This window comes from Orcinus orca, chromosome 9, assembly GCF_937001465.1.
Source record: "Orcinus orca chromosome 9, mOrcOrc1.1, whole genome shotgun sequence".
Classification (NCBI taxonomy): domain Eukaryota; kingdom Metazoa; phylum Chordata; class Mammalia; order Artiodactyla; family Delphinidae; genus Orcinus; species Orcinus orca.
In genome coordinates, this window is record NC_064567.1 from 27,122,168 (window position 1) to 27,141,516 (window position 19,349).

Sequence of the window (19,349 nt, forward strand, 5' to 3'; positions counted from 1 at the left end):
TGGGTAAGATCTGGCCCTTCACAAAAGAGTCTGTGTCATTAAGAAGCAGTGTAGGAGGTCCTAACCCTTCCAGTTAATTAATTTTGGAGAAACAAGAACTCCCTTGTTGGGTAGGCTGGAAGTCCTGCAGAGAAAATTGTGTTACAGATTTTAACTCTAAGTTACCTGGCCTGCTAACTTTATTTGCAGAAGAACTTTTGAACATCTGTCTCCTTCCTGACAAGGATTCCAACATTTATCTGGGAACTCTTACCTCAGAATATAGTGCATTTGGTGCCCTTGCTACTCACATTAAGACATTCCCAAATCCCCTTCTGATATCACAGATGCCAGGGTTGATTTCCCCTTGTAGCTAATTCTACTGCCACCAGCCATAGGACACCACTATCATGCCCCTTCCATACATAGTCCCGCACCTCTGCAAAGGGGTTAGCTCAGAAAACTTATCACAATTTCCCACCACATAGAACTGGCTATCTATGCAGTACCTTAGCCAGGATCAGCTAGGTCTGTTTAGCAGTGGTGTCTTCAGCAAATGTCGTACGGCAGAAGCCTGAACCCAAAGTTACAACCAATGAAAACACATGCATCTTTTATAATACCATGATTCTACATTCTAGAACACATCCCACAACGGCAAAAATTCTAAGAATCTGGAGAGACAGGGAACAAAGACTGTGACCTCATAAACTTCCATTCATCTAAGTTCCAGTGACTATTTCAGCATTGTCTGGTTTGAAAAAGAGGGGCATTTCTTCCTAGTCCTAATGTGGTTTTCTGAATCTAATCTAGTGTGTCCAAATATATATGTCACCTTTGTAGAAGTAAATGGGTACATCAGATGATTTGTTCCAAATCAATAGTTACTTTATGTATGTGTTTACATCCATGAACATGTGTATCTTTAAAATGCCATTGACACATGCATATTCATTACTATATATTTACTCTGTCCTGAATTGTAATAGTGGATGATTTAAATACTAGAAGTTGGAAATTATGATGCAAGTTACGGTAAAGCCTAATTCTTGGGTAATCTGAACTGGAAAGATTATATCCCCATAGCTCATGTTTCTAGGGGCAGCTATTCTAAGAGAAGAGAGGAGCATATGATCAAGCTAATCTATTACTCAGTGTCAGTTTGTGCCCAAGGGGACAAAATTCATATCCACCCATGGCTTTCAGTCATAGGTTTTGCACATCTTCAACTAACTACTGTAAAATTATTCCCAAAGTGATTATACCAATTCACTCCCATCAGCAGTGTATGAGTATTCCTGTTGCTTCACATCCTTGCTAACACTTGGTATTGTAAGTCCTTAATTTTTGTCCATAAGATGGCAGTAAAATTATAATTAATTTGCATTTCCTTGTTTAACAGGGAGGTTGAGTCCTTTTCATGTCTGTTGACTCATCCTGTTTCCATTACTGTCAATTGTCTAGTCATTTTTTTGTTTATTTTTCTACTGTATTCACTAAAAATATATTAGTTGGGTGCCTATTATGTACCAGGTACTATTTCAGGCACATGCGATATGGTAGAAAATAATTTCCATTCACATATGGCTTATATTCTAGAAAGGATGATACCCAAAAACAATATAAGTAAGATAATTAGATAGCATATTAGAAGTTCTAAGGGCTATGAAGAAAACTGAAGCAGAGAAGAGGGTAAGGAGTGTCTTCGTGGCAATCCGCAATTTTAAATCTCATGGCCAGGGCGGGCCACACTGGGAAGGTAAAACTGTGCAAAGATTTGAAAGGGGTGAGAGAGTGAGTCATGCACCCATCTGGTGGTGGTGGAAGGGCTTTCCAAAGAAAGGGTTAGAAGAGCAGCTACCTGAGTATAGAGAAGGGGGCTAGAAGGTTAGGTCTGAGAGGTGAGGGGCAGAGGGGACAGTCATGTGAGACATTGTAGGCGATGCAAGAACTGTGGTTTTTACACCTTGAGTGAAAAATCATGGAAGAATTTTGAACGAAGTATTTTCTAAAAGGATTATTCTAGCTACTGGGTTGAGAATGATAACAGCAAAATAAAAAATAACAAAATCACTTGTGTGATTCTGTGTTCCATGCAGAGTCAGGTACTTTACATATATTAACTCATTTAATATATTCCAGAGAGGTAGGCAAGAATGGAAGCAGGAAGACCTGTTCTGGTTATTAGTTCTTTTTTTTTTAAATTAATTTTTATTGGAGTATAGTTGCTTTACAATGTTGTGTTAGTTTCTGCTGTTCAGCAAAGTGAATCAGTATACATATACATATATCCCTTCATTTTTAGATTTCCTTCCCATTTAGGTCACCACAGAGCACTGAATGGAGCTCTCTGTGCTATACATTAGGTTCTCATTAGTTACCTATTTTATACACAGTAGTGTATATATGTCAAGCCCAATCTCCCAATTCATAGCTCTTTTCTTACTGATTTATGTTAAGTTCCTTACATGTTCTAGGCACCACTTATCTTTTGGTGATTGTATGTGGTTGCAAATATCTTCTCCCATTCTGTGGGTTGTTTTAACATTTAAGTTATATATATTCTCAATTTGTTGTGCTCTTCTCCCATTGACTTTTTAAGCAAATGCCCTTTTTAACTCCAGTCATCCCACAATTTTCAGTTATTTCTTCTTCCCTGCTACCATTGCACTTGGCACAAACCTCTTTTGGAACACTTAACAAATTATTAATGCATGTCTTCGTCATTGTTCTGTAAATCTCGCGATGTGAGATGCTGTTTTACAAACTATGTCCCAGCAACTAACACATAACGGGTGTTCAGTACATGTTTGTAGAGGTAAGTGAAAAAAAGGGGTATGGTCCGGTATCACTTCACCTGGGAAAATGAGAAAATGGATGTTGTACTTCAGTGAGTAAAATGAAAGAGAAAAGGCTTGCGATGGGAAGTGTCCTCTGGCTCTGCTTTGCCTCATAAGACTGAGGATACTGAACTAACCTTTGCACCTAAGAGATCACTTAGACGATAGCTCCACGACCACCCTCATTTTACTGCACACTACGCTGTAGAAGAGAGGAATTCACCAAAGGTTAAGACGAATGCAGGTTCCTAGAGCGACTATGACCTCAATCTCCTGGTGTGTTTTTGTAGCTTGGAGGGTTTCCCCCAACCTTTGGGTAGGCAGGCAGCGTGAGAGGGACAAGAACTGAGACATAAGACACCTAACATAACCTTTGCCCCACCCTCCTGGTTTAGAGGCTTTGTGCACTCATTGCGCATGCGTCACTTTTTCTTTTAGGAATGGGCGGTGCAGAGCCTTTGCGCCGGTAAAGAGCCTTAGGGGGCGGGGCCAAGCTGTTTCCAAGGTGACGGAATGGCGGCCTCTGTGGTGGATTGAGCGGGTCTGGGCGAGTTCCCAGAGGGCTGCGCGTCCTGGTTGCTCGGCGCTGTCATGGCGGGCTTGCTGAAGAAGGTGAGGCGGGTGGAGGTCACTGACGGAATTTAGACTGTGGGGATGGAGTCAGCCCGCGGGTGGTGGCCGGAACTGTCACGGGCTTGGCGGTGCTTCTGGGGGACTCATTTTGCTCTGCCCTTAGGGGTGACCAGTTTAGCGGCTCCGATCGGAGAGGGAGAAGAAAACTCCGAACCAGCGGCTTTGAGAGACCGGTAGCTGGTTTTAGGCCAGTTTTAGCCAGGACAGTAGTGGTTTTGCTTGTCTTAGCGTGGGTACGCGGGGAATTGTAGTAAACAGCACGAATCGTGTTTTGTTTTTTGAACAGACCACTGGCCTTGTGGGATTGGCTGTATGTGAGAGTCCACACGAGGTATGTACCTCTTTTCTTCCTTCCTGAGTTTCCAAGGAAGCTTAGAGCCCTGCGACCTTGTTTCTTCAATGGTTAACGGGATACGGATATTGCAAGCCCCAAATTACAACTCAGCGTGAGCTCTGGAGTCAACGGCGGTATTTAGTACTTGGTTTATCTGGTACCACGTTTTTGTTTGGTTGTTTTGCCATGATCTCTTTCTCAAACCATTTGCTTGTTGAGTTTTTCCGTGGCATTCTAGTGGCTCACTGGTACTTTTGCGAGTGTCTTCCCAGATCTGTATCGCCATTTCCCACCTTTTCCCCCGCCTCACCTTTTCTTAGGTGCCTTAGATTCTGTACAATTTCGATTACCAAAGATAGCGGCCTAGCAGTTGCCGCCTTTTGTCATCAGTTTTCCCTTCTAGTAGGTCTTTCCCGTCAGTATTCAGACATTCTTCCATCAAAAAAAAAAAAAAAAAAAAAAAGACCTCCCTGGATCGTTCTCCTCCCTCCTATAATCACGCCATTTCTCTCCTTCCTTCCCTTTTACAGGTAACTCAAAAGTTACCTGTACTTAACGGTCTCCTATTTCTCTTATCCATTTTGAAGGCAGTCCAGTCAGGCTTGGCCAGAGCTGTTCTTTTCAAGGTCACCATGCTGCTAAATCCGATGGTTTCTCATCTTTATTAACCCAATAGCAGCATTTGACTTATTTGGCACTGTCCATCAAACACTTTACTGTGCTTCAAGACACCTCAATCTCCTGGTGTGTTTTTTTTCCCCTACTTCTTTTGGCCTTCTCCTTTTCTGCTTATTCCTCATATCCCTACTTCTAAATGGTGGAGTTCTAAGACTTTGTTCTTGGGTCTTTTCTCTATTTGTATTTGCTCTCTGTTGGTGTCTGGACCCATTCCGATGGTTTTAAATACCACCTACACACTGATAACTCTTGGGTTTCCGTGGCAAGCACACTGACCTCTCCCTTTATGGAAGTCTTGTATATTTCATTACTTAGTGGACATCTCCACTTGGATGTCAGGCAGGCAACCTAAACTTAACATGCCCCAAATTGGGTTCCTGATCTTCTCCCTAAAACCTGCTCTTCTCTCAGGTTTGCTCATCTCAGTGAACAGCAGTTCCATTTTTCTATTCACTCAGTCAAAAACCTTAAAATCATCTTTCATTCTTTTCTTTCTCTCACATCCCACATTGGGTACTTCAGTAAATCCTCTGGGTTCTACCTTCAAATTATATCCTTTTTTTTTTTTTTTTTTTTTTTTTTTTTGCGGTACGCGGGCCTCTCACTGTTGTGGCCTCTCCCCTTGTGGAGCACAGGCTCCGGACGCGCAGGCTCAGCGGCCATGGCTCACGGGCCCAGCCGCTCCGTGGCACACGGGATCCTCCCGGACCGGGGCACGAACCTGTGTCCCCTGCATCGGCAGGCGGACCCCCAACCACTGCACCACCAGGGAAGCCCTATATCCAAATTTTGATTACTTCTCACCACCTCCTCTACTACCGTATTCTCAGCCGCCATCATCATGGCTGTGGATAATTGCATTTGCTTCCTAACTGCCTCTCCCTGCTTTTCACTGCCTCAGTTTGATCTTTTTTCAACAAAAGTCAGCCTGCTAAAATGTGAGTCAAGTCATGTGACTCCTTTCCTCAGAATTCACCACTGCTTTTCCATTTCACTCTAAATACAAAAGTGCTTACAGTGGTTCTCCAGATCACTATTCAACGGACTGTATTCTACTGATTTATCTTGTATGTTGTCTCTCTCTACTGGACTGTAGGTTATCATCAAGACAGGAATTTTTTATTCTTTTGTTCACTGCTAGAACTATGCTAGCACATGGTATGTGCTCAGTAACTAATGTTTGTTGAGTTAATATCTTGTACTCGTTATGAGTTCATAATGCCTTTAGACTCATTGTCTAAAACTGAACTCATGGTTTTCCCTTTCTAAATCTGTTTCTTCCACTGTGGAGTATTTTTCTTGATGGTATCAAAGTCTTTCTACTCTGCAGGCTGGGAATTGGACATCATAGTTGATACTTCTCTTACACTCTTTTATCTTCATGTTCACTCCAGCGATGAATTTTGTTGATCCTTTTCTATAACAACTCTCCATTATGACCTCTCTTTTTTTGTCCTACTATTATTACCACAGTTTAGTCCGTTGTTCTTGTGTAGAGAATTGCAACAACCTTGTTACTGGCCTTCTTCTCTGTTGCTCCTTTATCCTATTCTTTTAACTTACTACTGCCAGATTAATTTTTCTGAAGCACACATCTAATCACAATTTCCCTAAATCTTTTAATTGCCCACATAATAAAGCCCAAATGCTTTAACTTGCCATGCAGAACCATATACAGTCTGATTTGCTTTTTCTCCAACCTTATCTCCAAAGCATTTTCTCTGTGTCCTATATTCTAGCCATGTGCTGTCCAATAAAAATATAATGCAAGTCATAAATATAAACCATGCTTGTAGTACAAAATTTTCTAGGAGTCACTTTTTTTTAATAAGGAAAAAGTTAATATATTTTATTTTACCTAACATATCCAAAATATTACCATTTCAATATATAATCAATATAAAAAATTAATGATATTTTATAGTCTTTTTTTCATACTAAATGTTCAAAATCCAGTGTGTAGTTACACTTAACAGCACATCTTAGTTCAGATTTGTCACATTTCAAGTGCTCAATGGCCAAATTTGGCTAGTGGCTACTATATTAGACAACACAGTTCAAGGGAAATAGAACTATATAATAATTACTTTACATTACCTGTATTTTCTGCCATTCAGTCCTCTGTATGTATTCTATGTGTAAGATTGCCTTTTCTAACATCTTCAAATGTCTAAGTCCTACCATCCCTCTAGGTCTATCCCAGATGCTGCCTTTTCTATGAAACCTTCTCTGACATCTGCTGATGTGACTCTTCTTTCCCCAATAGAATAATAATGCTAACATTTATTGAAACTTATGTGCGCCAGGTACTGTTCTAAGTTATACAAAATCCTATGAAGCTGATATTATTAACATCCCCATTTTAGAATCCATGTCTCTTACCAGGCCTTTCTATTGTCATGCCCTTTGCTAAAATTGAGAAGAAATGAGGCTAAACCACCCTCACTCACACTCACACACACACACACACACACACACACAATTTAGATTATATGTTATCTAACGAGCTCTACATTAGTATAGTAAAATACCCTCTATTACAGAACATCATATTCAAATATAGAAGTAATGTCTAAATATGCAGAGTACTTTTTAAGAAAAATGATTCTTAGAGGCCCTTAAGGTTGGTTTTGTTTATTCATATATATGGTGAACATATATGAATGAAATTAGGTATTAGCATCTCCGGTTTCATACAATTAAACTAAAACAAATTTCAAAGAAATAATGAAAAATTCTCATCACATATGTATATTTATGATTATACTTAATATTTATGAACTGTGAATTAGGGTCTACTATAACAACTTTTTATCGTATGACTTTACTGCTGGCTGCTGTATTGACCTTTAAGTTCAGTGTGTTTTAATATGTGCTGCTTTAATATGTGCAGTGACTCAGTTTTCTTGCTGCTTTTTTCTGTTGAGCCTGTGGTGAAATCTTCACGTCGTACCAACTTGATCATAGTCACTAAGCATAAGCACTGAAGTATCATCACTACATTCCGTTAAATTTGATCATACTGATAATATACTGCTTATATATTTTTCTATTTCTATAGAAATCCAAATAAAAAATTTTTTAAAAATCAGAATTTGCGGTGCTTAGGACCTCAATTTGAGACATACTGATTTAGTAAGTGATTTAATTTACCAAAAAGATTGTTAGCAATAAGTTAGAATGCAGTTTTATTTTTGTTATCATACCTTTAACTTCTGTACAACTTTTGTCATACATACAAATATGAAAAGTTTCCATCTTTATATTCACATTTCTCCTAAGCTGTAAAGGGATCGATAGGCATAGACATGAAGAAGTTGCAGCAAGGAATAGTTAAATGCTTTTTTAAAAAATAGTTGTGAATTTTTTTTTTTTAATAATCGGTGAGACTTTTTAAATCTTTGGTGACATTTTAAACTGGAAATTTGTATTTTTTGTCTTTTCAGAGGCTAAAAATATTGTATACAAAGATTCTTGATGTTCTTGGACAAATCCCTAAAAATGCAGCATATAGAAAGTATACAGAACAGATTACAAATGAGAGGCTGAGTATGGTTAAAGCGGTAAGTAGCTAACTTGATTTTGTTTTCTTGGATGTATGGTATCCAATGCAACATTTAACAATAAAAAATTCAGTTGATTACTTTTTGCATATTCTGCAGACTCTCCTTTCTATTCTCCTTCCCTCCATGGGTTTCTTCCATCCTTTCTCCCTTTCATTCATCAAACTCCTGTTTATTGAGTACTTTTTATATGACAGTCACTATAAATACAGGAGTGAAAGAATAAGATCAAGTCCCTTCCTTAAGTTAACATTATAGCTTTCATTTATCTCTCTTACCTGTCTAATCCTTTATTGATCTTTTACTTCTTATCTATAGATATATCAATCTTTATTTCATTTTTCTAGTTTTAGAATAGAGAAGAATGAAAACAAAACCGAAAAAAATATGTATATTGTGTTTAACAACTGTTAGGAATAACTGTTTTAAAAAGTGCTTTGTTATAAAAAGAAGAGGACCAAGTTAGTCTCTTAACTACCAAAAATTATATTGAGCTTTTTTATGGACAGAAAGTTTGTGTCCTCCCAAATTCATATGTTGAAGCCCTAACCCTGCAGTGTGGAGTAATTAAGGTTAATGAGATCATAAGAGTGGTACACTGATCCAGTAGGATTAGTGTCCTTCTAAGAAGAGATACCAGAGAGTTCGCATTTTCTGCGATGTAAGGACACAGCAATAAGGTCGCTGTGTGCAAGCCAGGAAGAGAGCTCCCACCAGAAACGGACTCTGTCGTACCTTGACCTTGGACTTCCAGTATCCAGAATTGTGAGAAAATAAATTTTTCATCTTTGAGCCATCCAGTCTATGTATGGTATTTTGTTATGGCAGCCCAGGAAGACTAATACAAACATTTTACAGCTTCTGAATCAAAGGCCCTAGACAGGCACACAATAGACTGCTGCTCCTTCTTTTATACCAAACTATATTGCACTGTTGTTAAATTTCCACACTAGCAGTTATTTCATGGACTTTTGTAATTATCCAAAATAGTGTTCATAAACTCCAAAAGTTTAGGACCACTTATACATGTAATAAGTGGCCCTAATATAGTTTTCTTATTATTAGATCACCAAACTCTGTAGTCCAGAGAGAATTCTTACATTTTCTGCAGGTATATGGCAAAACAGTGCAATTCGATTTGGAGCTTTTATTCTTATCTTGGCAGTTCTGGAAGTAATTCACAGATTACAGGTCTCTAAAGGGGAAATTAACATTTCTTTTGAATTCATCTTTCTTTAAGGAAAATGGGCTTATGCATTTTTTCCCATCTCATAGTAAGAAATTTCTTTTTCTTTTCATGAGGTCAGTCTCTTCAACTGTCTTTTATTCTCTGCTTTCCTTCTCCATAACCGTGTTCCCCTTTAATCATTTCTTCTCTGTTTTTCTTTTAGCCTTCCATTTTATTATCATCTTTCAGTTAGCCTCAAAATGTATTTAGCTTTTTCCTACCTTAAAAGAAAAAGGAAACTTATCCTTATATTTTCCTTTACTTTTGCCAATGTCACCCAAAGAAGAGTTCACTGTCATTGCTTTCACTTAATAGTTCTAAAATTCTTTTCTCTGACCTAGGCTGTTCAGTTGCCTTATAACTAAATTGGTCTGTGTTTAGTTCTATCATATTTCATTATATGCCCCACACTGCCAATAGAGTTTTTTTTTCAATATGTAAATCTGATCATGAGATCTTCCTGCTTAAAACCTTACTGTGGTTTCCTGTTCAGTGTTTCTCAAAGGCTGAATTTAAGGATTTATGCTGGGCTGATTGTGTGAAACTCATCTAGCTACCTTTATCTGCATGATTTTGACGTATGGCCAGGTTTGGGAGCCACTGGCTTATAGGATGAAGTCTTTAGCATGGTATGGAAGCCCCCCCAAGATCTGGCTCTAAGTTATCTTCTCAGTCTTATCTTGTCATTTCTTGTTTTGTACACTATACTTCAGTAATACCAGACTTCTGACAGTTATGTGAGTTCCATGCAATTTTATTTTTGGTTTCTTTGTATTTTCTCTTCCCTCTTCCTGGAATACCCTTACCTTGTATGCCAGGCAGTTCTTACTCAGTCCTCAAGATCCATCACTTCCTCTGTGAAGCCTTTTATGTCTTCTGTACTAGTCCATAAACTACTTGTCAATTGCATTCATCTTTTTATCCCAAGAATCTAGCTTAGTGCCTGACACTTAATAAGGTCCTTAGAAATATTTGTTTATCCAAAAGGCTGTATACAAATAATTTTTAAAAACACCAAGCGCTATGTAATAGCTGTATTGCTGAATGCTGTTTGATAAAATTAACACAGATTTTTAATCCCGCCCATAGAGCCATGGAATCTTCAGGGAATATTGTAATGATTATAAAGGGTCTAAGTCTAAAATGGAAATAAAAGTAAATATTTTTTTCAGATTATACTAGGGAGATAGTAATAGCATAGTGGTGAAAAGCATTGGTTTGTGGTCTTTCCAAAATTTTCATCTCAGCTCTAATACTTACTTTGTGAGTTGGCATACTGCCCATTTTCTCTGTCTCAATTCCCTCATCTATAACTTGGATATAATAATACCTGCCTTGAACACTTGTTGTTAGGACTGAATGGGTTATATATGTACAGTGCTTAACACAGGTGCAAGCATATAGTGAGCATTCAGTACATGGTACCTTATTAAGCTTGGTGGCATTATGCCATTAGTAAATAAAACTCACATTATTGACCCAACTTAAGTAAGACAAATTTTGAGTTGTTTTCCCAACACAGGCTTTTCCTGAGTTGAAAATAATGTTGAATATTCCTTGCCTTCTCTGCATTCTCCCTCCTGGGTATCGTGACAGTGACCAGCTTCCCTGTTTTGTTATTAATTTTTGGCTTCATAGCTCAGTCATTTTGAGTTAAACAGTCTTTCTCAAACATGTTCATCTGCTTTGTTTCCCTCTCTTTTCTAACTACTTTGTATTTATTCAAGAAACACTTAATGCATGTCTATCATATGCTACGTATGGTTCTGGGCATGGAAGCTAGTGCCTACATGGCAATGAACAAAACATAAATATCCCTGCCTTGGAGATTATACATTAATGATGGGAGCCAAAGAAATAAATAGGAAAAATAAGTGAATAAAGAAGTACATTCCAGGGCTTCCCTGTGGCGCAGTGGTTGAGAGTCCGCCTGCTGATGCAGGGGACACAGGTTCATGCCCCAGTCCGGGAAGATCCCACATGCTGCGGAGCGGCTGGGCCCGTGAGCTGTGGCCGCTGAGCCTGCGCGTCCGGAGCCTGTGCTCCGCAACGGGAGAGGCCACAACTGTGAGAGGCCCACGTACCGCAAAAAAAAAAAAAAAAGTACATTCCATAGTGTGTTAGAACATAGTAAGTGCAGTGAAGGAAATTAAAGAAGGAAGAAGGAAGAATGGTGTGTATGAGGGTGATGAGGGGTGTTACAATAGGTATTAGTTTTCTATGATTGCTGTAACAAATTACAACAACCTTGGTGAGTTAAAATAATAGAAATTTATTGTCTTATATTTCTGGAAGCTAAAATTAGTATCAGGGGCCAAAATCAAGGTGTCGGCAGGCCTGTACTCCCTTTGGAGGCTTTAGGATAGAATTCATTCCTTGCCTTTTCCAGCTGTGGTGGCTTTTGTTATTCCTTGGCTTGTGGCTGAGTCACTCCAGTCTTAACTTTTTCTTCTTCCATGTGTAATTTCCCTCTGCCTCTCTCTTATAAGGACACCTATAATTGTATTTAGGGCTCACTCAGATAATCTAGGATAATCTTCCCATTCCAAGATCCTTAATCACATCTGCGAAATATTTGCCATATAAAGTAACATTCATAGATTCCAGGGATTAGTTCATGTACAGTTTGTGAGGCATTATTCCAGCCTACCACAGTATAAATTATCAGAATGGTTCTCACTAAGAAGATGTATGAGCAAAGACTTGGTTGGAAGTGGAGGAGCAAGCCATAGAGATATCTTGGGTCAGCCAGCAGATGCCCTGAGACAGATGCCAATTCCTGTAGAAAGTAACTTTTTTTTTCTCCCTCTTTTCACTCCATTTATAGGCCAAGAAGCTACCCTATTTACACCTTATTTACATATGCATGTGTATATATAGATCATGGTTTCTGGCTCTCAAAAAGCTTGGTCTACTAGAAAATAAATATATGTCTTTGAATGTTCTAGTTACTATATTAACATTTTTTTTTTTTTTGGAGTCAAAGTGGGGAAGCACAGTGGCTATTTTATTTTTAATTATTTTTTTTAACTTCTTATTTTATATTGGAGTATAACCAATTAACAATGTTGTGATAGTTTCAGGTAACCTTTTATTGAAGAATAATGTACATAAATGTGCAGACATTATAAGCATAGAACTTGATGTATTTTCACAAAGTAATCACACATGTCAACACTAAATCAAAAAAGAGGACATTTCCAGAATGCCAAAACCCTTTCTTGTTCTTCTCAAGGTTACTACCCTCCTGAAGATAACTATTCTTCTGACCTCTAACACCACAGATTCATTTTGCCTGGTTTTGAACTTTTTATAAGTGGAATCATCAATATGTATTTGTCTGGTTTCTTTTGCTTAATAATACGTTCGAGAGAATCATCTATGTTGTTGCATATAGTTGTAATTTGTTCATTCTCATTGCTCTATAATATTCTATTATATTCAAATACTACAGTTATTCATTTATTCTCTTATATATGGTCATTTGGATTGTTTCTGGTTTGGGGATGTAATTTATGCTGCTGTGAACATTGTTGAACATGTCATTTGGTTAATGTATTATGCATTTCTGTTTGGCATATACCTAGGAGTAGAGTTCTGGGTCATAGGGTAGCATTTATTTTTAATGCTAATGCTTAAGAGGAAATATAGGAAGTACTAAGAAAATAAAGTATTATTTTAAAATCCATATTTTAGAAAAACTGAATTAAACATCATATTCTTACCCTTGATAAGCACATCAATAAACGTTTAACACTTTTAATATTAAGACAGAAAAGCAATAAAATAGTAGAGAGATGAAATGGCTCTTAACCAGATATTTGGTAAAAATTAGCAAGGGTACAATGAAAGAAAAATGAATTATATTTGTCATATTAAGTGCTTTTTGTGCTTCTTTAACTATTTTTTTCTTTTTTTCCCTTAAATTATAGGAACCAAATGTTAAAAAATTAGAAGAGCAACTTCAGGGAGGCCAAATAGAAGAGGTGATTCTTCAGGTAAAGAAAAGTTGAATATTCAGATGTTTAGCTTCAAATGTTCAAAGGCACAATGTTATAGAGGTACAAAACTCACATTCCAGAAAGAAAGGAAAACTAAACTTTTTAATTTATATCAATTCATCCAATAGAAGACTAACCACATAAGAAAATGCATACTCTGACATGTATGTCAGTTAAATATTTATCATTGATTATAATTTGAATTTATGAGGCTTTTGTTGGAAGTTTAGAATTTAATTAGCATGTTCTTGTTAGCCTTCCCTTAGTTCAAATTAGTAACACAGTATTATTGCTATTTGAATAATTATCTTTTTAGATACATATATTTTTACATTTTAAAGGGTTACTATATTTTTAATATGGAAAAATACAGATCTTTTGAGTCATAAAATTAAAATGTAGTTTTGACTCTTGAAGGTTAAATTCTTAAAATATGTTTTTGTATTTCGTGTTTTGTAATTTATATTAAGGTTTTTACTCTGTCATTTGTTTTTAGTGTTTTTCTTATATATTTCTTTGAGGTTTTTTTCAAATAAAAGATATTAACCTTAAATTTTTGCTATATTTTTTTTTTTTCTTTTTTTAGTCTGTTCTTTGCCTTTTGACTTTAACTATTCTCTCCCATATGTAGAGGTTTTAAAATTTTTTACTTGGTCAAATCACTCTCCCTCTGCCCACTCCCCTTTTAATCTCCCCTCCTTCCCAATATTATATATAGGTTTAGAATGTCTTCCCCTTATAAGGGTCTGATAAATGTTTAATTCTGTTTCATGTAATTTTTACGTTTTTCATATTTAAAAAAAAGTAAACATTTTTTTCTTACATTTTCTTGCTTGATTTTATCAAAATCTCTTACCAATAGACATAATATATAAATTTGAAAGAATTGTTAGATGGCTCTGTTAAAAGAAGAATGGAGTATTCAGACAGCTTTCTATAAATGTAGACTGTTTCAGTCATTCAGAGGCCTATTTTCTTGGCCTTCCTATTCATTTGCCAGGTTGGATATGGTACTAGATAAAGTGTTATGGGAATTTAATGCAAACTTATTATTATTGTCTTCCTTCTGTTCCTCTTTCTTTACCTGATTTCACTTTGATCATAACTTTAGTTTAGCTATTACATTAATTTATCATGCAGTTATAGTCTTAGGGTACATTAAGTACTTTTACATTATCTGTGCAGTTCTCAAATTTTCATGTGCTATGCTAAGGTTAAATTTTAATAATGCTTTATTTAACCCAGTAGATCTAAAATAATATCATTGAAACATATCATCAATGTAAAAAATTAAGACATTTTACTTTTTTTTATACTAAGTCTTTAAAATCTGGTGTGTATTTTATACTCTCAGCACATCTGAATTTGAACTAGCTACATGTCAAGTGCTCACTCAGTAGTCACAGGCAGATAGTGGCTACCGTACTGGACAGCCCATTTCTAGAGGGACATATGAGAGGAATGAGGAAAGGGTAGTGTGTCGGAAGCCAGAGAAGAGGGAGGGAGTGGTTACAGGCACCACATGCCAGCTGAGTCCAGCTCCCTGAAGTAGGGCTGACTTAAGTGGTGTTCAGGGGTAGGAACCCTCCTCAGCATGCAGTGACTTTTTGGGGGCATAGAGAAGGCATGAATGTTCAAGAGACAAAAGTCAAAGGGCATTCAGAGAGAGAGTCATCCTTAGGGATTGTTTTAATCAGTATTTTCTCATTTCAGCATTAGGAAATACCTCTACCCCCAGATTTCTGTTTATCTACTCTTTTTAACTCATTGTTTATATACATTTAGACTGTTGCTGCTAAACATAGATTGGCTGTTTCGCACCACTGGCATAAATGAGGCATTGCCTTTTTTTTTTCCTTAGTTGTGGCTCGCGGGCTCCTTAGTTGTGGCTTGCCGGCTCCTTAGATGTGGCATGCAAACTCTTAGTTGCAGCATGCATGCGGGATCTAGTTCCTGGACCAGGGATCGAACCCAGGCCCCCTGCATTAGCAGCTCAGAGTCTTAACCACTACACTACCAGGGAAGTCCCGAGGCATTGCCTTTTAACTGGAGAATTATAGCCTCTGATAGAAACTAAGCATTCATTCTGTGTTTGAATTCTTTCTCTGATGTCCTGACAAGTGTTCAACAGTGTTCTTCTTCTAAGTTGGCCAGAGTTGTCATAGGTCTTTTTGCTGTGGAAAAAATGTGAAATAAGAAGATAGCTAAACAGGGAGATCAGCTCAGTGCTTTGTGTCCACCTAGAGGGGTGGGATAGGGAGGGTGGAAGGGAGATGCAAGAGGGAGGAGATATGGAGATGTATGTATATGTATAGCTGATTTACTTTGTCATACAGCAGAAACTAACACACCATTGTAAAGCAATTATACTCCAATAAAGATGTTTAAAAAAAAAGATAGCTAAAATATATTTGTTAAATGTGTTGTAAATTGTGTTTGAGAGGAAAAATTAAATGTAACATAATCTGATTAAGGAAATTGATTTGATTGATCAATAAAAATACAACTATTGTATTCTCTTACACTTCACAGATCACAATTTTACAGATTGTGTGTCTAAAGGATTATGGATCATGAAATCAGTTTAGGTGGATTGTGACTAGTATTTTTTTTTTTTACATTCAATAGAAAATAGAGTGTATGACAGCTAGTAAAGGTGATGATATTTTTAGTTTTGTTTTAGTTGTATGTGTATCTTGTGGATCCCTTAGTTAAAAAAAAAAATGTTTTTAAGCAGTGGGCCATGGTAAAATAAAGTTTGAAAGCCATTAACATAGATTAAGAGACATACTTCTTCAGAGAATTTGTAGTCTAAATGGTGAAACAGACAATTAAGATCAAAAACTCACCAACTAAACTTTTGAACACTATAAAAGCAAATTTTAATCAAATAGAAGAAATCAAAAGCCATCCTTTCTTACTCATGATGATTGTGTAGCTGTGAGAATTAAGGTAATTTAATTAATGATGTTCAACATGTGATGGTGGAACAGCTTATTATGTATTAATATGAAAGAAGTAGCTCTACTAGTTTGTATTTCAGTTATTAGCTGTGATAAATATCTATTAGACAATATAATCAAACGATCTTTTAAAAATTTCTTATTAACAGGCTGAAAATGAACTAAGTCTGGCAAGAAAAATGGTGCAATGGAGACCATGGGAGCCTTTAGTGGAAGAGCCTCTTGCCAACCAGTGGAAATGGCCAATATAAACATCATTAAATGACTTGTGTGTTTATGGGAAACTGATGTAATTAAATATTCTGTTCTATTAAAAATATTTCCATATTATTGACATCTTATAGTCAAGAAAACTGATACAGAACATATATAGGAAACTTGATAAAGTCATTGATTATGTAATAGGGACTTGTGAATCGGTTTTTGATTTGTAGAGCATTCATTCAAATTATTTCAAAAATATTTTTTAAAACAGAAATGTTGTGGGAAGATTTGAAAGTTAATTGGAAAAATTCCTATAGATCTCCAATGCAGGGGCCATATTCAAAAGGTGAAGTATTTTTAGTAGTATCTTCAACACATCATTTAACTTTTTTTATTCTGAAAAAACATAAAAGGTACCTAATTATTATTATTGTTTAAACAAATTTATAGGTCACTGTTTGAAGTGAAGTAGTAAGAAAAATACCTATCAAATTAGAATTCATTGTACACTTGAGAAAATTGATTTGGTATTTGAAAGAAAAATTTTTCTTTATAGTGGTAGTTGGAAAAACTTTTCCTTTTGTCTCATTTTTAAGGAAGTTAGCTTTCTGGCCCTTTGCCTTTAGTTTTCTTGATCAACTGAAGTACAGTAGGATAGAGATAGAATTTCTGTAAAAGAAGAGACACTAAGAGTTCTTAATCTGACTTACAGATAGGCTTATATTCAAAACATCTTAGTTGTATGGTTATAACTTCAAAGTGGAATCATTACGTAGTTTTTACTAATTTCCAATATGAGTGCAGCTGGGTATCAGACAAGATAAATGCTGTTCAAAGAAAGAAGTAGTTTGGTAAGTTTAAGGTTAAACAAAAATAAAATTACTTTTCATATGTCCTCACCTTTTCTACCTAGCCTCCTATCATTTCTAAGTATTTAAATTTGGTAGTTCTTACCTTCAAAGATAAGAACAAAGTACTTTTGTTTCTTGTGTGTGTATGTGTGCATGTATATATGTGTTTTGCTATCTCTTGTGGCCAAACAGAACCTTTTAGAATTTTTGGAATGAGGGAAAAAAATGTATTTTTCTTTTTTCACAATATTTCTCCCCTTATATAGATGCAAATTGAATGCTAAAGGAATATTTAAAGTGGATTGAGTTAATTTTTAGCAGTCAGACTGCAAGAGGACGCTTCTATGTGGGAAGTGGGAAAAGTGTTTGGGGGCGAGTCCAGGGGCTCTCATTCCCAAGCTCTAGCCACTACCGTGAACTCAATGACTAAGTCGAGGCACGTGGTCAGTTTCTCAAAAGAACCTATTTATTTCCTTCTCTGTAAAAGAAGTAGAATTTATGATTTATATCTTCCTTTTCAGTTCTAACCATTTGCTTTAATATATAATTTTACTGAGGTCAAAATATATGATCTTAAAGCATGTTTGCATAGGTGCTTTCAAGCTATTTTTCTGGCCAACAATTTTTTCAGGTCCTTTGGGTACATGAAAACAGAAAGGTGACTTGATACATACTTCCAGCTCCATTTCTCCCATGATCCTTGGCATCTTATATATTTCACCAGCAGAGCTCCTGTGGCTGTTAATAAAAGGGGACCTTATACGATGTTTACATCAGAAATTAGAATGCTAGTTGTATAATAGCAGTAGTAGTCATAGTAATAATAATAATGACTAATGTTTGTTAATAGAAAAGGCAATTTTCTAAGTACTTGACTAATGTTACTCATTAGATCTGCATTACAACTCTTAAGAGTCAGATGCTGCAAATTTTTCCAGAAAAAGAAACCAGAATTCAGTTGCAAGTAGTGCTCCCCTGCAATTAGGCAACATGGGAACCCTGGAGAAACTGAGGCAAAGAGACAGTGTAATAACATACCCAAGGTTACATAGTAAGATGTGGAGCTAACTTTTGAACCTAGACAGTCTTGCTCCAGAACTCATGCTCCTAAACATTATATTTTTTTATGAATATTCTTGGGATGCTGTCCCTCCTGCCTGTACTGGTTGGACTGCACCAAAAGAATGTAGATCTAAAAAAAAAAGAATGTAGATCTGCTTTCTTAACTTTTTCTGTCAAAGTACCTGTAAAAAACTAAAGTAATAAACTGGATTTCATTTTGTACAGAAATCTTCATATGGATCATAGGCAGATAATGTTAATGGGATAGGTATCTTAAAGACATCACTGTGTGGTCCACTCTTTTACACTTCCTAGCTGCCATTCCAACTGCCCCTATAATCTTACACCTGATTGTTTTTATGGCTGCAGATGTTTTCCAGGTGCTTTTTATAAACTTCCAGATTAACCTTTCCTGATCTGTTGCAGCTGATTCTTCTATTTAAAGATCTTCAGTTGTTGTTGAGTGGCTTCTAGACTAATTTGAGTAGTTTTCCGAGTGGCCCATTTCAGTCTCCCTGGGCTCCTCATAGGTCTCATTCAAGTAAATCACCCTAATCCAGGCACCTCAAGAAAAAGAAGCTAATCAGTTTGAGCTTTGCAGACAAAGAAGAAAGTAGCAGCAAAGTGATGCCCCCTTTTTCCAGTCTGTGGACTGAGTGCAGAATATTCAAATTTCTGGCATTCTTTCCTTTGGGATGAAAATGGCTTATATCTAGGATAAGCATATAATTTTTCATTCATTGTGTAATGATTGTGAGAGTGAAAGGAAGTGTGATAAGAGTAATAGGTATAAGCCATGGCTATCCTGGGCACACAGGATATGGCTCAGCCTTGAGGGTTGCCATCCTTTCTGATCAGGAGAAGCTGGGAAGTTGCCTTTCTGAATAGAAAGGATATCATGCCAGCAGTGGCAGCCATCATGTGCTGCCAGACCTCAGGTGTCATTTTGCCTCTTCCCCATTATTCCACTCCCTGACTCCTTTCCCTCAGAATTAAGGATGGAAGTAAGGAAG

The 19,349-nt window shown here is 36.6% G+C and overlaps 1 protein-coding gene across 1 annotated transcript; it reads left to right on the plus strand.

Moving 5' to 3' along the window:
• The first annotated feature begins 3,298 nt into the window (after positions 1 to 3,298).
• Positions 3,299 to 17,322, plus strand: NDUFA5 (NADH:ubiquinone oxidoreductase subunit A5). Its single transcript, XM_004265495.3, has 5 exons — positions 3,299 to 3,431; positions 3,739 to 3,783; positions 7,911 to 8,027; positions 13,188 to 13,253; positions 16,369 to 17,322. The coding sequence occupies exons 1-5, from the start codon at positions 3,411 to 3,413 to the stop codon at positions 16,468 to 16,470; spliced, it is 351 nt and encodes a 116-aa protein (XP_004265543.2). The 5' UTR covers positions 3,299 to 3,410; the 3' UTR covers positions 16,471 to 17,322.
• Positions 17,323 to 19,349: the final 2,027 nt, after the last annotated feature.

Coding starts and splice junctions, on each gene's coding strand:
- NDUFA5 (XM_004265495.3), top strand. CDS start 3,411: ATGGCGGGCTTGCTGAAGAAG. Junction 3,432..3,738: donor TGGCGGGCTTGCTGAAGAAG/GTGAGGCGGGTG, acceptor TTTTTTGAACAG/ACCACTGGCCTTGTGGGATT. Junction 8,028..13,187: donor GGCTGAGTATGGTTAAAGCG/GTAAGTAGCTAA, acceptor CTTAAATTATAG/GAACCAAATGTTAAAAAATT.